The sequence below is a fragment of the Elephas maximus genome, chromosome 22, assembly GCF_024166365.1.
Source record: "Elephas maximus indicus isolate mEleMax1 chromosome 22, mEleMax1 primary haplotype, whole genome shotgun sequence".
Lineage (NCBI taxonomy): Eukaryota > Metazoa > Chordata > Mammalia > Proboscidea > Elephantidae > Elephas > Elephas maximus.
This window is the reverse complement of record NC_064840.1, coordinates 2248894-2264815: the sequence shown is the minus strand read 5'-3', so window position 1 is coordinate 2264815 and position 15922 is coordinate 2248894. Positions and strand designations below refer to the sequence as shown.

The following is a 15922-nucleotide window of genomic DNA, read 5'->3' as shown; positions in this document are numbered from 1 at the left end:
CCTTCAGACCACACTCGGGCTGACACTACGTCATCTGCTGGCTCTCAACTACCCGCGGACCCACCAGCTATCGTACTGCCCAGGCTTATTTTTCCATCAGGTGACAAGACTTTCGGAGTGGGGATAAATTTCAGTTCCCAAGTTCACTGAGTAAGAATCACAGATCTCTTCACTGTTCTGTAACTGAACGTAATTTCTACTTTGAGCATCCATTTCGCCCAGCAGTAAAACAAAGGCTCTGTGAATTTCCAGTTTCCGCGTCCAGCCGCCTTGACTCATGGAGACCCCGTGTGATTCAGGGCGGAACTGTGCTCCAGGAGGTTTTCAGTGGCTAGTTTTTTTGGAAGCAGATCGCCAGGCCTTTCTTCCTAGCTGCCTCTGGGTGGGCTGGAACCTCCAACCTTAAGGTTGGCAGCAGAGCATGTTAGCCATCTGCACCATCCGGGGTCTGTCAATATCACCCAATGAGAACACAATTCCAGGGATCATACCTAAATTCTGAGAGGTGCAAAAGTGTCCACAAGGAGAAAGGCTCATTCTGACAACAAACGCTGACATGTGTCCAGATGGCATCTGGTATTCTGTGGTCAGTCCATCAGGACCATGGCTGTGCCTTCCTGGTCTTGACCTCAAGGCCTCCTCAAGTCAATTGAGCTTCCTGGAACATGTCTGCACGACTACCAGCTGAGCAGGAGAGCACCCCGCTCCTCCCAGCACCACGCTGCCTGAGGGAACTCTGAGGGACAACACCAGACCGCCCTGCCTCAATACTCCATGCAAAAACATCTTCTGCTTCCTCACCAGGCGTTTGGGGAAGGTTCTCTTCATTATCAATCTCTAAGCATATTTGGGGAGTCTCTTCAATTTCCCTCATATTCATCATCTGGAATGAAGTGACACAGGACATTTCAAAAGCAAACCAGCTTCTAAAAAACTTCTAAACTACCCTCTAAATCCTCCTCCCCTTCCCCCCCAGAAAGAAATATTGACTTAGCTGAGGAAGGAGAGAGGGGTCAAGGAAACATATGCCTCTGAACATATGTTCTCCCAGATCTTTTGTGCTTTTCTGGGCATTGGCTTTTGAAATCTTAAGTCAGGAGTTTGACTTTTCCGTTTTCTGCTTTCTGCTATAGCAAGAGACGGTGGTTGCCATATTCTTTACATGTCTGAAAAGAGAAGGTTTTCGGGGTAAGAGGTGATGTGTGGAGAGGGGAGGGGGACTGAGATGAGGAAGAAGCTGACATCCATTATGACATCAAAATGTGAGGGGACAGAAAAGCTGATAATGAGGAATCAAGATCGAGAAAGGGAGAGTGTTGACATGTCATGAGGTTGGCAAGGAATGTCATGAAACAATAAGTGTATCAATTGTTTAATGAGAAACTAACTTGCTCTGTAAACCTTCATCTAAAGTACCTCAAAAGAAAAAAAAAGAAATAGAACGACACAAATCTGCTACAAAAAAAAAAACCTTTTTAAAGTATTAAAAAGCAAAGATGTCACTTTAAGGACTAATGGACACCTGACCCAAACCATGGTGTTTTCAGTTGCCTCATACGCGTGTGAAAGTTGGACAATGAATAAGGAGGACCAAGGAAGAATTGATGCCTTTGAGTTATGGTGCTGGTGAAGAATATTGACTATACCATGGACTGCCAAAAAAGCAAACAAATCTGTCTTGGAGGAAGTACAACCAGAATGCTCTTTAGAAGTAAGGATGGTGAGACTTTGTCTCACATACTTTGGACATGTTGTCAGGAGGGATCAGTCCCTGGAGAAGGACATCATGCTTGGTAAAGTAGAAGGTCAGTGAAAAAGAGGAAGACCCTCAATGAGATGGACTGACACAGTGGCTGCAACAATGGGCTCAAGCATAACAATGATTATAAGGATGGTGCAGGACCGGGCGGTGTTTCATTCCGTTGTGCATGGGGTCTCTGTGAGTTAGAACTGACTCAACAGTACCTAACAACAACGAAAACAACATTTTTTTATTGATACTTAACATACATACAAAAAAGAAAGTACACAACTCTCAAGAGTACAACTGGATAATTTTTCACAAAGTGAACACACCTGTGTAACCAGCACCCAGGTCAAAGAAGAGAACGTCAGCAGGCTCCAGAAGCCCCCTTTCCGGCCCCTTCTAGTGACTGTACCCCAAGTGTGACTGCCATCCTGACATTTATCACCATTTATTAAGGTTGGAATCAGAGAGGCAGTACTCATTTGTGCCTGGATTCTTTCACCCAACATTCTGTGAGATTCTTCCATGTCATTACGTGTAGTAGTGGGTCACTCATTCTCATTGCTGTGGAGTATTCCATTGTGTGAATACGCCACAACTAAATTAATTAATGAATAAACTAAAAATATATTATCCTGCTCAGTACCTAAGAGACGTTGTCAAATAGCCTTTGGATCTCTGCCAGATCTTTTGTAATGTAAGCATCCCCCATCTACAAATATGGGTTTCCTCGCCCAAAAGAAAAAACATAATCACACACACACAAATGAAATCTGTCTGACATCTGAATTTGCTGAGGGAGATTACCATAAACATAAGAACTTAAGGTCAGTCTCATGAATGAAATAACCTAATGCCACTAAAAGTTAAAAACCCTTTGTGGCCACCGGTCTTTCTAAAAGTGTATCTGAATCTCCCTCAATTATATACTTTGCTTCCCCTTGTGAGAGATAGACAAATGGATATTTGTTTCCTCTTCCAAATATATTTTTTACTTTGATTACCGTTGTCTTCCCTGTTCTGAAAATATGTAGTACTTCAATCTCTTTTCAAATGCATGCTACAAGTTTAAGTTCAAGGGCCTTTCCCTCCTATAGATACAAAAACAACTTCTGGAAGAGGGAGTCTTGGGTGATACCTATGTATAAAAAGAACCCATACAACTGATGCTTCAGAACAGAGTGGAAGGAGACACCTGGGTCTGGCTGATAGATGCTCCCCTTATTTCTTCCTACAAGCAGATTTTTAACAAACTTTTAAAAGTCATACCAAAAAATTCTGAGTCTTTGGTCTTATTTCCCCAAGAATCCAAGCTGGCTTTGGCCAATCACCACTTCCTTTCAAAATACGTTCCCACAATATTCCTTCCAGAATTCATCCAAGCTTGTTGTCTGGCATCAAAAGTCAAACTCGCCAATCTATATGTTCACGGACTCCAACAGTCTCCTTTTGGAAACTGGAATGATACCTACCTGTCTTCATTCTACATGCTTCTTTTCTCATTGCCTGCCACGTCCCAACACCACTAAAGAGCCACCCACTCTTTAAGTCCTTGAGGCTTACAGGCCACGTCTTCTTCTTCCTCTGGACCCTGTGCTGCATGTTCGATGGATGGACAAAGGGCTCCCTGAGTCACAGTTGGGTGAGCATGTCTACCAGTTTCCCAGGCCCCCAGCCTAGGGGACAAACACACCAGATAGATACCTAACCTCAACCTCTCTGGCAGTCTTGGAATTACAATCTGTGTTCTCAAAGCCCCTTCCAGGTATCATTCCAGGTCACTGCTGGGAAAATCAAGGCTAAGGAAACTAAACAACACAACATTCAGTTATTCATTCATTCAACAAATATCAAGGGTCCACCATATACTGGGTTCTGAGCTCAAATTCCAATGGACACCTCTCCACACTCAAACCTTAGGAAGCCTGGCACCACCTGAAAGTTACGCACAGCAAGAGGCGTACTCTTTGGTTATTCTACATACTAGTGAACATCGAATACACCCTCTAAGGGGGTGGGCTGTGGCATCAGAATCCAGACTCTGCCCCTTTTTAGCTGTAAGGTCTTGAGCAAGTTATTTAACTTCTCTGAGGCTCAACTTCTACGTCCATAAAATGAGGTTAATAACAAAATCTACCCCATCAGGTTTTTCTGCAAATTCAGACATGATCTTCATAAATCACTCAGCACCATGCCTGGCGTACACTAACCACTTGGAGAATTAGCTGTTTTATTACCGACCAGAGTATTTGCGGCATAGCTGAAAAAAGACTGGAGACAGCAGGATCGAACCATTTCACTGCTGGGCCATGGTTCCTCAGGCAATATTCCACATGCGTAAGCACACTCAAACATTTTATTGAGCCCTAGAAATGTCCAAAGCCTTGCGCTAAGTACTGGATAGAAATCAAAGACAGATTTAAAACATACAAAAGTGTTGCTATCGGTTGGAATCAACTTGACGGCAATGGCTTTGAGTAATGCCTGTCTGTAGTTCCTGGCTGCTAACCAAAAGTTTGGTAGGTCAAGTCCACACAGAGGTACCTCAGAAGAAAGACCTGGTTCTCTATTTCAGAAACATCGGCCACCAAAAACCCCGTGGAGCACAGTTCTGCTCTGACGCTCGTGGGGACGCCACGAGTTGAAACGGGCTTGAGGGCAACTGGGTGGTCTTGGTGGTTAGTCTCCAGGACAGGTTTCAAATATAGAACAACTTTTCTGGTACAACTTGTTCATAGCATCATTCCTAAACCCCAGGTAAATAAAAGTACAAACAATGAAATTTTGTTTTGATTTGTTTTTCAACAGATGAATGCTGGGGTGGGTTTGCTCTATGACTCATCATTTCCAGCTCGTTAAACCTAAAGATGCGTAAGGTTCACAGACATTAAAACCCCAAAGCCAAACCCACCGTCTTCAAGTCGATCCCGACTCACAGCGACCTTACAGGACAGAGTAGATCTGCCCCATGGGGTTTCCAAGGATCGGCTGGTAGATTTGAACAGCTGGCCTTTTGGTTAGCAGACAAACGCCTAACCACTGCTCCAGCAGGGCTGCTGGACATTGGCCTGGTATTAAAGTGTGCACTTAGGTCATTCAAGGATTTATATTTGGAAGTACTAATACAAAGACAGTAAAAACGGTAACTTTCTGAAGCAGATACTGAGTATTTGGTAATAACTTCCTCTTTTCAATTAGCCCCAGACAACTTAGGTACATGGAATCGTGCATGTGTTTTCTCCCCAAATAAAACCCTTTAAATACAGTCCTTACTCGGTTGCCGCTGGTTTAGGATTTTCAGGTGGTTAGAAAATCCTAGAGGGGAAAGTGATTTGAACACAGCTGAAGAACCACCGAGCTGTCCCTGAGTTTATAAATCACATCTGCACCATGAAATTCCACTCCCTACAACCCGATGACACTAGAAGCTGTGAAATTTCTTCTGGTTCTCTGCCGTGTTCTGAATAATCACTGAATCACCTAGCACGTGCTCAAGAGGGTGCTAATGGCTGCATGAAATCTCCACCTGTAACCGATTCGCTTTGCAGCACTTTGGTGGAGTTAAGTTCTCTAAATTCAACACATAAAATATGTCATGTGTCGGGCCTGTCGTATCATTTCACATGCTGATTTCTGACCCCTAAAAAGAAGAGACTTCTTCATCACAGGGCACCCAGTGTAAGGATATTTTCTACATTTCCACTTGAGAAAATTCCAAAGTTATCAGAGGAAACACAGTTCTCTTCGACACTGCTCAGTCTAATAGAGAAATCAGTAGCAGAACTACATACGTACCTGAGAAAACACAATATTTGGGTCATATTTACCCAGCTATTCTGTACCTTAATAAAACCTCATTATTGCAGCACAAAAATGGAGAAGCCTGTTCCTATTAAAAACCAAGTGACAGCCGATAAAAAACATGCGTCGTAGCATATGCAAGTCAGCGGGGCTGTTGTTGACGTGGATTTTTTTTTTTTAAACCTCACGTCTGCCTGGCTTGGATGTGTTGAATCTGTCAGCCCTTCCTTCCGTTTCCTGTGCGCATCCTAAACCCCTAGACACCCTGGCCTCGCACACTATTGTAACTCATAATTACGGGCCGTGAGCCCATTACAACTACACTTTAAAAGACAGCGGCAGTGCAGAGTAATCACGATTTCTCTCCCTAAATCACAACGGCACAAAACCCCAGTGAGGGATTTGTCTTGATCTAGTATCAGATACAAAGCAATATACTGTCCGTGATTTGGGGTGAAGTCAGAGAAGGGAAAACCCACGCCGTTAAAAGTCTCTGTGCATGACGATCACTTTGAAGTTTCTAAGAAAAATCTCATCTTGAAATCCTTCCCAGAAAAATCTGTTTACGAGGATTTGTGGCTCACATCTGAGGCAGCCAGGAGTCTCCACACTCTGCTCCCAACGTATTTCTCTGTGGGAAAGAGCCCCAATAACGAGGAGACAGAATTGCTGGTACTTTCTACAGTCTCCTGTGCGAATCAAACAATTCCTCTGCAAGGAACTAAGCCCTGAGCTTCCAAAGTTGCTCTTCCAATGAAAGAAGGGGATGCTGACAGGGGAAGGCAGGAAGATGGAGAAGCCTGGCAAAACTGGCAGCTTCAGGTCAGAGTCCTGCTGGGTAACTAAGTTACTGCTTGAGGCTTAAACTGGCATTCAACCCCCAGCCCCCGAGGTGGGGAGGGGGGTTGGTCCTGTGTTGCCCACCCCTGACTGGACTGTGTTAGAGGTGCTCTGGCCATGTCTTCAGAGCTGATCCCCAGTCCACAGGCTCAGCAGTCTGCCTTGTGCTAAAGAGCGTTCCCATACACACGAGTCCCTGAATCACCGCCTGGCAGGTCAGGGGCAGCAGAAAAGCCAAGTCCAAAATCCAGGAACCTTCCAGGTTATTTCAGCGCCCTCCCCAGGCATCCAGCTCAGCCCTCCCGTGGCTGCTTCTCCTTTCCGGGATCTCCGCATCCCCATCGCTTCGTCCAAAACGCCTTTCTGGTGGGCAGTGTTTCTCGTGCCCTGTCCCTCTGCAGTCTCACCTAGGGTCTCCACGCAAAGCCCTCCAGGGAGCCACCTACAGCAAAGGGGCAGCCGAGGACCTGGGCGGCTGCGCGTGCACACACACACACGCTCCCTCTCCCACCCCCGCGCCATCCACACGTACGCGCGCACACACACACACACGCACACACTCCCACACACTCCGAGCGAAGTTAGTCGCGGGGCCAGAGGTAGTGGCTGCGCCCCCTCACCTTTGGAGAGCAGGGCGGCCAGGCTGATGAGCACGGGGGACCAGTGGTGCCACAGCGTCCCCATCTCAGACGGGCACATCCTGGAGACCAGAGCGCAGATCCTCTGCTCCCCGGCGCCGTCTGGGCGAGGAAGTGGCCGTCGCCTAGCCCTTGGAGGACTGGAGCGGGGGCTAGAAGGCGAAGGAGGCCGGCTAGCGGCCCACGCAGCCCCCGCGCCCTGCGCCTCCCTCCTGCCAGCCCATGGCCGGGCCGGGAGGCGACGGTCGCGAGCGGGCTCTGGAGTTGCTCGCCAGAGTCCAACGCGTGCGCAGGAAACCCCACCTCCCTCCTTCGCCCCACCGGGATATTTTCAAAAATTTAATCCGCGAGGGTTTTTTTCTTTGCGTGTTTACCCAAAGGAGGAGTGGTCCCTGGTGGCCCGGAAGGGCGCTCCCGGGCGCAGGGCCGGCCGGCTAACGGGAGCTGGAGGCGGGGCGGCTGAGCTGCGGCGCCCAGGTCGCGGGCCGAGGCGGCGCGCAGGCCCCCGGCTGGGTGGTCCGGCGCGCGCGGCGGCCTGGGGCGCCCTGGCGCAAAGCCCCCATCCCCGGCGTGCCGCCGCGCCCCGGGACTGCTCGCGCGCGCGCTCGAGCGCCCAAAGTTTGGCTGGTGCTACAGCTCCCCGCTCCGCGCGCCCAGCCCGGGGCGCAGGGCCGGCTCCGGGGACTCGGGGCTCGCCTGGCGCCGGGGGAGGCGGGCCAGATGTGCGCGGAGGAGGACCCGCGAGCTGGGACCCGGCTGTCCGCCGCAGCTGCCGCCTGCCTGCTGGCTCGGGGACCCGGTTCCGCAGAGGCTGCGGCCAGAACGTAGGCGGTCGTCGCTGTGCCCTGTTTAGGTTTGGGGTTGCGCCTTAAAAATTTGCCTTTTTAAAAAAAAAAGCCCCACCCTTCCGGAGTGACAGCTGTGAGCCCCAATCCGCAAAGTGAATCCCACTTTCCCGGGTCTGCCCCGCACCCATCTTCCCAGTCAACCTGCCTGTGGTGTGCGGATGGGAGGGGGCTGTGGGAGGCGGGTGGACCCACGGTCGGCCCCGAGAAACCCGAGGGAGCTGCCCACGCTCTCAACAGGTGCGAGGGCGGCCATCTGCCTCCTCTTCGCTTCCTTACACGGTGCTGGGGAGGTCCCCGCTGGGAGGCGCTAACGCGCCCCACCTGTCAGGGAACGCGGAGATCATAGCCGAGGGATCTTTCCCAGCCTGGGCACCCCCCAGTGTCCCCTGAGGGAGAGGCCCGCATGTCCTGCCGGGGGGTGAGTGATGCTGGCCCCCAGCCCGGTCCTGGAACAGCCGCCAAGTCAGTGACCCCGAGGCATCCATCCTAAATCCCACCACCACCACCACCACCTAGAGGAACAGAGGTAAACAAGTGATGGACAACCCTCCCTGAGAAGATAAAAGGCAAGGCCTCCACATATTCCTTCCCGAATCCCTAAGGAAGATGCCCCAAACCCAGACAACTGCACCATCCTATGATTTTAGCCCAAGGACGCTCTGCTCCATGTGAGCATTTCAACTACCCGGATAAAAAAATCAGAGAGGAAAAATGCTCTGAATTTAAAAAATAGATACGTAGATAGATATCAATATAAGCCATTGCCTTCAAGTGGACTTTGACTCATAGTGACACCCAGTGTTACAGAGGAGAACTGCCTCATAGGGTTTTCTTGGTTGTAATCTTCATGGAAGCAGATCAACAGGCCCTTCTCCAAGACAACACTGGGTAGGTTTGAACCACCAACCTTCAGATTAGTAGTCAAGCGCAAACCATTTGGGCCACACAGGGGACCTTATAGATACACAGAAATATAGTTGTTGGAGCCCTGGTGGTGCAGTGTGGTTAAGCACTCGGCTGCTAACCAAATGGTTGGCAGTTTGAATCGACCAGCCGCTCCTTGGAAACCCTATGGGGCAGTTCTACTGTGTCCTACAGGGTCGCTATGAGTTGGAATCAACTGGACAGCAAACATCAACAAGTTTGGTTTTGGGTTTCTATATTGTTGTCAGGTGCCGTCCAGTCCATTTGGACTCATATCAATGCCATGTGACAGAAGAGAACCGCCCCACAGGGTTTCCTAAGCTGTAAACGTCATGGGAGAAAGTTGCCAGGTCTTCCTCCTCAGGAGCCACCGGATGGGTTCCGACTGCCAGCCTTTTGGTTAGCAGCTGAGCACTTCAGCACTGTGCCACCAGGGATTATTATATATTATTGTCGTTATTGGAAGTTGCCTTCAAGTTCATTCCAACTCATGGCAACCCCACGCGTCACACGGTAGAGCTGCCCCATAGAGTCCGATTCCAACTCATGGCAACCCCACGCGTGACACGGTAGAGCTGCCCCATAGAGTCCGATTCCAACTCATGGCAACCCCACGCGTGACACGGTAGAGCTGCCCCATAGAGTCCGATTCCAACTCATGGCAACCCCACGCGTGACACGGTAGAGCTGCCCCATAGAGTCCGATTCCAACTCATGGCAACCCCACGCGTGACACGGTAGAGCTGCCCCATAGAGTCCGATTCCAACTCATGGCAACCCCACGCGTGACACGGTAGAGCTGCCCCATAGAGTCCGATTCCAACTCATGGCAACCCCACGCGTGACACGGTAGAGCTGCCCCATAGAGTCCGATTCCAACTCATGGCAACCCCACGCGTGACACGGTAGAGCTGCCCCATAGAGTCCGATTCCAACTCATGGCAACCCCACGCGTGACACGGTAGAGCTGCCCCATAGAGTCCGATTCCAACTCATGGCAACCCCACGCGTGACACGGTAGAGCTGCCCCATAGAGTCCGATTCCAACTCATGGCAACCCCACGCGTGACACGGTAGACCTGCCCCATAGAGTCCGATTCCAACTCATGGCAACCCCACGCGTGACACGGTAGACCTGCCCCATAGAGTCCGACTCCAACTCACGGCAACCCCACGCGTGACACGGTAGAGCTGCCCCATAGAGTCCGACTCCAACTCACGGCAACCCCACGCGTGACACGGTAGAGCTGCCCCATAGAGTCCGATTCCAACTCACGGCAACCCCACGCGTGACACGGTAGAGCTGCCCCATAGAGTCCGATTCCAACTCACGGCAACCCCACGCGTGACACGGTAGAGCTGCCCCATAGAGTCCGATTCCAACTCATGGCAACCCCACGTGTGACACAGTAGAGCTGCCCCATAGAGTTTTCCTGGCTATAACCTTAACACAAGCAGATCACTAGGACTTTCTTCCACAGTACTGCTTTTTTAACAGTACTGCTAGGTGGGTTCAAACCACCAACTTTTAGGTTAGCAGTTAAATACAAACCGTTTGGGCCACCTAGGGATCTTTATATACACATTAAACCTTAAATATTTAAACCATAAAATCTATGTATTTTAAATACATATTTAAATACATATATTGACTACATATATTTAAACCAACCACAACTAAACTAAATGAGGTGAATTTATTTACCCTCAGTAGGTAAAAATGGGTCTTTACCATCTGGCTGAAGGAGAAACAGATGTTTTAGCCTAGATGCTGGTGGTTGCAAAAACACACCAAAGCTCCAGGAGCTGTTAGCTTCAAAGTTTCCAGGAAGATGGAAAAGCAAGTGCTGCTGTGAAGATTGTCTCCCTGGGGTTCCCTCTCTCTCTGAGATCTGTGCTTCTCTTGTTGTCTGTACTTTCTTTTCTGAACATCTATTTTTCTTTTGTTTATTTCTTAAACTTTCTGCCTTTTCTCTGTGCTTCTCCTCTACAAGGTTCTAAGACATGAGTGCTGGGAGGAACCTGCAAGTGGCAGAAACACCTGGAGATTGGCCCCAGCAGGTCTCAGGTGGAACTCAAGAGTTTGCATTTCTAACAAGTTCCTGGGTTTCTGGTGCTGCCTGTCCTAGGACCACACACTGGGAAGCCCCTCCCTCACCTCAGGGAGGGGAAACTGAGGTTTACTCATTAGAGATGCTCACCTGCCTTAGTGGCAGAGCTAACACCAGCATCGAGCGCTAACCCCCTTCCTGCCTATAGGTCCCTGGGTGACACAAAGGGGTTTTCCGTAAAGATCACAGCCAAGAAAACTCTACAGAGCAGTTCTACTCTGTCACACGTGGGGCCACCATGAGTCAGAGTAGACTGGATGGCAACAGGTTTGGTTTCTCCCCTTACACTGCCAAAGCCAGTTTTAATGTGAAATGAAGCCTATTTTTAAAATATTTCTCAAATTTACTGACTAGAAATGGAGTTGACTCAACAGCAAATAGGTGTGGTTTTCAGATTTTTAATCTTTATTTGGGAGCTCTGGTGGCGCAGTGGTTAAGAGCTCAGCTGCTAAGTGAAAGGTCAGTGGTTCAAACCTACTAGTCACTTTGTGGGAGAAAGATGGGGTGGTCTGCTTCTGTAAAGATTACAGCCTTGGAAGCCCTGTGGGGCAGCTCTACTCTGTCCTATAGGGTCACTCTGAGTTGGAATTGACTCAATGGCACACAACAGCATTCTTTATCTAGGTCCCTGGGTGGTGCAAATGATTTGTGTTCAACCACTAGCCAAAAGGTTGGAGGTCTGAACCCACCCAGCAGTGCCTCGGAAGAAGGGCCTGGTGATCTAGCTTCCAAAGGTCCCAGCTTTGAAAACCCTGTGCAGCACAGTTCTATTCTCACACACAGGATCTCCATGAGTCAGAATGTACTCAACAGCAACTTAAAAAAAAAAAAAAAAAAAAAATCCTTTATTTAAAACCATTATATGTTTCTAAATCAAAGGTTTTTTTTTTCCTTAACTGCAAGCATCAGAAGAGTTTTGTGTGTGTGTGTGTGTGTGTGTGTGTGTGTGTGTGTGTAGCATTGCAAAAGAGCTCTTTACCTGCCTCCGCAGGATAAAGGTGAGATTCCAGCTGCCTGCCCAAAGTGTGAAACCGTCTGTCCGCGGCGCATGGTTTGCTAGACAGCGCTTTTTCCACTTCCCGGTGTGGAACCTTTTTTGGGAAGATGCGACTGCAGACACCTAATCAGGGGCTGAAAGAAGACAGGAGAACGAGCTCCGACTGCTTCTCCAAGGTGCTGCTCCAGGTAACACGTCTGATCTTCTCGGGGTAACCAGCGCAACTAATTCAGGGGGGCGCAGGGCCTCGGGGAGCACCGGGGAAGTACCTAAGGCCAGCAGGTCCTCAGCTGCGCCCTGCCTTCGGGACCTCTGCCCGGCAGAGCTGCCGGCTTCGTCTCTATCCGGTTAAGCGCCAGGAACTTCCTTTCCTCCGGGGATGAGTTTCACCTCTAGGGCCATGAATCAGTTTGTAAATCTGATTTTGTCGGTAATTAAATGGCACTAATTGTGCCGTGTGGATTAGCCTTGCATACAGTCACTTTTTGTTGTGGTATGCTCTTTTTTTTCCCCTTCAATAAAATGAAATGTTCTTGGTGGCAGTTCGAAGAAATATCACCTTTGGGGACTCACAGGCGGGAAGTAGCCCGTGGGGGTGCTGCTGGAACCCTGGCGTCAGAGGGCTTACAGCACGGATGATTCTGAAGATGGTTTTTCCCACTGTAGGTCACCAGGCCTTTCTTCTCAGGTGCCGCTGGGTAGGTTCAATCAGCCAGCCTTTCAGTTAGTAGCTCAGCGCTTAACCATTCACGCCGTCCAGGGACCCCAGAAGACGCTGGTAGGTACCACAAGGTGGGGTCGGATGTGAACCTGAATCCATCTCGGGCAAGCATTCTGATGACATACGTGGGGGAGAGGCTCAGGCCAGAGCTACTCAATGACAAAATTTAATTGCAAATATCCTTGTTTTTAAAACAAAAGGGGACATCTTTTCTACTCAGAGTGACAATATCTAGCCAGAATTTGTTAATATTGGGTTGTTTTTATTTTGATTTATTAACGTTGTTGCTTTCTCATTTTTCCTTTAGTGGTATGTTTCTTTTTTAAATTAGTTCATGTAAGTTTTTTTTTTTTTAAGGGTTGACTTAAAGAAGAATATTGGCTTATGGATCAGTCCAGAAAGTTCTGCAGGCCATAAACAGGCATCTTTGAGGTCGCATGCTGACTTCTGGAATAAATCATACATTTCCGCCTCTGGCCTGATAGTGCCTGGGTGTTGGTCAGCTGGGGCTGAGGACCCTACCGGAGAGCAAGGAGAAGCAGCCAGGCTGCTCCTGCTGAACCTCCTGGCCTTCCTTGTTCATTTACTCATGCATCCAACCTGTGATCTGGTTCAGTCCAGGTGCCATTGCGTTAACCCCAACTCATGGCAACCCCGTGTGTGTCAGAGTAGAACTGTGTCCCACAGGGTTTTCAACAGCTCGTTTTCTGGAAGCAGATCACCAGGCCTTTCTTCCAAGAGCCTTTTGGTTAGCAGCCGTGCACATTATCCGTTTGCGCCACCAGGGACACCCCAGCCTGTGCCAAAGGCAGCTCTGTGCTTACCAAAGCCCACTTCCTCTCCCTGCTAGACACACAGCCAGGCTCCAGGGCCTGTCCACCCTAGGTGAAGTGTGGCCATGGTTGACTGTGGCCAATATAGTGGGGGTGGGAGGATGTACATGAAACCAAGCCCATGAGACCTCCCACCGGATCCTGCTCACGCTGCTTCCTCCTCTTCCTCTAGCTAGATGCAGAGCTCAGGCAGAGACCCCAGGGTGGAGCTGGGCGGTGTGGGGCTGGAAGGAGACTGGTCCTCCATGTGGAAGGCCCCATTTATGCTCTGGGTATGGGGTGAAGTGGCTGGGGTTTGGATGCTTGTTGGTAATTACTGTAACCAGCACAGTGTCTGTTAGCTCAGTACTTCTCGACATGGAGCAGAGGGGGACACGCACACAGGTCCAGTGTGGGGAGAAACACAGGCACCCCAAAGTCTAAGTACTGGACGATTTCATGATAAACATCACGGAGTGCAAAGGAGGGAGGTGTCACTTTGCACTGAAGGGGCGCAAGGTAAGCATGGTGCCAGATCCCCCGTAGTGAACAATTCCACGTTTTTTCACCACATCCAAGACTCTACTTCTAGGTATGGCTGGCCTCTGACTGTCTCCCAGCCCCACAGCACATTCCTACAGAATCCAGGCCTCTTTTCAAATTTACAGTCCCTGACAGGCTGATGGCTCAGTAAGCAAGGTGAGTGTGGGCTCACCTGTACTTACTTACTAAGCTTCCTTGTGCTCACCCCATTTGAAATTATTCAGTACAGATTAGTAAGTAAACACAAGTAAGCCCACGCTTATCTGCCTTACTAGGTATCCACCCGCGTGACGGCTCTCTCCACCCCAGGAATCAACGAGTATGTGGAACTCTGGGTCCCCTACCAGACACTGATGCCAATGCCACGAACGCAACACACCAGCCTGCCCTCAGGGAGCTCACAGGTGATCTCTTGGGATCTTTAAAGTATATTTTGGAGAATAAGTGCCGGTAATTCTAAGGAAAAGTCCTCATGGGCTGGGGTAGCAGAAGAGAGAATTTATATACAAACCCCTTATTCCAATCCATCTGATACATATTTATTATCTGTTATTGGCCAGGCCCACCACCTGTCTGTCCGTCTGTCACCCTGTGGTTGCTTACATGTTGCTGTGATGCTGGAAGCTAAGCTACTGGTATTTCAAATACTAGCAGGGTCACCCATGAAGGACAGGTTTCAGCAGAGCTTCCAGACTAAGGAAGACTAGGAAGAAAGGCCTGGTGATCTCCTTCTGAAAATTAGCCCATGAAAACCCTATAGACCACAACAGAACATCGTCCGGTACCGTACTGGGAGATGAGCCCCGTAGGTTGGAAGGCACTCAGAATACACAGTGGCCACAACAATGGACTCGAGCAGACCCACAATCGTGAAGATGGCGCCGGATCAAGCAGTGTTTAGTCCTCTTGTACACAGGGTTGCCATGAGTCAGAGACAACTTGATGGCAACTAACAACATTCACCAGGCACCGGAGGGCTCGCAGGGAAAATCCACTGAGGACCTTATATTCTACTAGAGACAGACAGGCAAGAAACAAGCAAATAAAAGGGAAGGTACTTTCAGAAGAAGACCACACAGGCTGGCGTTTACCCCTGCAGGTAAGGCCTCTCTGGGAAGGTAGCGTTTGAAAGCAGAACTTAGTGAGAGGGGCCCGCATGTTCAGTTCTGGGAGACACATGCCTGGTGGGTGAGCAGCAAGTGCAAAGGCCCTGCGGTAGGGAGACACCTGGAGGCTCAGAAAGGAGACCAGCTGGCTGAGGCTTAGTGATGAGGCAGAGAGTGTCAGAGATGAAGCCACAGGTATCGGCAGGAGCCAGGTGGAGCCTCGCTGGGCTGGGCCTGGACTGCTGTAAGTTCAAAGGGAAGCCAGAGTAGGTTTTCAGCAGGGAAATCACACCAGCCAATGCACAACATCAGACGATCCTTCAAGTCCCAACAGCGCGGAAGATGCCAGGCTCTCATCCCAACGTCACTGGGCAAGCACACAGGGCCTGGTGGGTGCCAGGGTGGCAGTGAGTTAACAGGTGTTCCCCCAGTGTGGAGAGCACCCCAGGGTGCACCCTGCTCAAACAAGGATGGCTCTGGCAGCTGGGGGCTGCCTTTTATTTTACCGGCCCCTGGGACACTGAGCCCCTCTGCTCTGGCTCAGGGACTTCTGTTCAGTCATCATCTCACAGGCATCCAGCGTGCACGGCTGGCACTGTTTTCTGGGGCAGAGACACGAGGTGGTGGAGCTGAGCCACACAGTGCCCGGGTCTGAATGAAAATCTGTTGACAGTGTGCGGTTCTGCCGTGGGCACCAGGTCTGGGGCACGCACCTGTGACTGACTGCAGCCCGTTGGCAGGGGTGGTCCTTCCCTTTGTGGAGGGTTTGCTGTCAGCACATACTAAGGAGAAAAGCAGGGTGTCAGTTTCAGTGGGTCCTCCGATCTACCTACT

At 49.8% G+C, this 15922-nt stretch overlaps 1 protein-coding gene across 1 annotated transcript in view; it reads right to left on the bottom strand.

The window, feature by feature from the left end:
* Positions 1–7297, bottom strand: part of TMEM132D (transmembrane protein 132D) — a 725131-nt gene extending 717834 nt beyond the window's left edge. The window contains exon 1 of the mRNA XM_049866226.1: positions 7009–7297. Coding sequence (XP_049722183.1) covers positions 7009–7087 — 79 coding nt within the window. The 5' untranslated portion in view covers positions 7088–7297. The remainder of the gene's footprint in view (positions 1–7008) is intronic.
* Positions 7298–15922: the final 8625 nt, after the last annotated feature.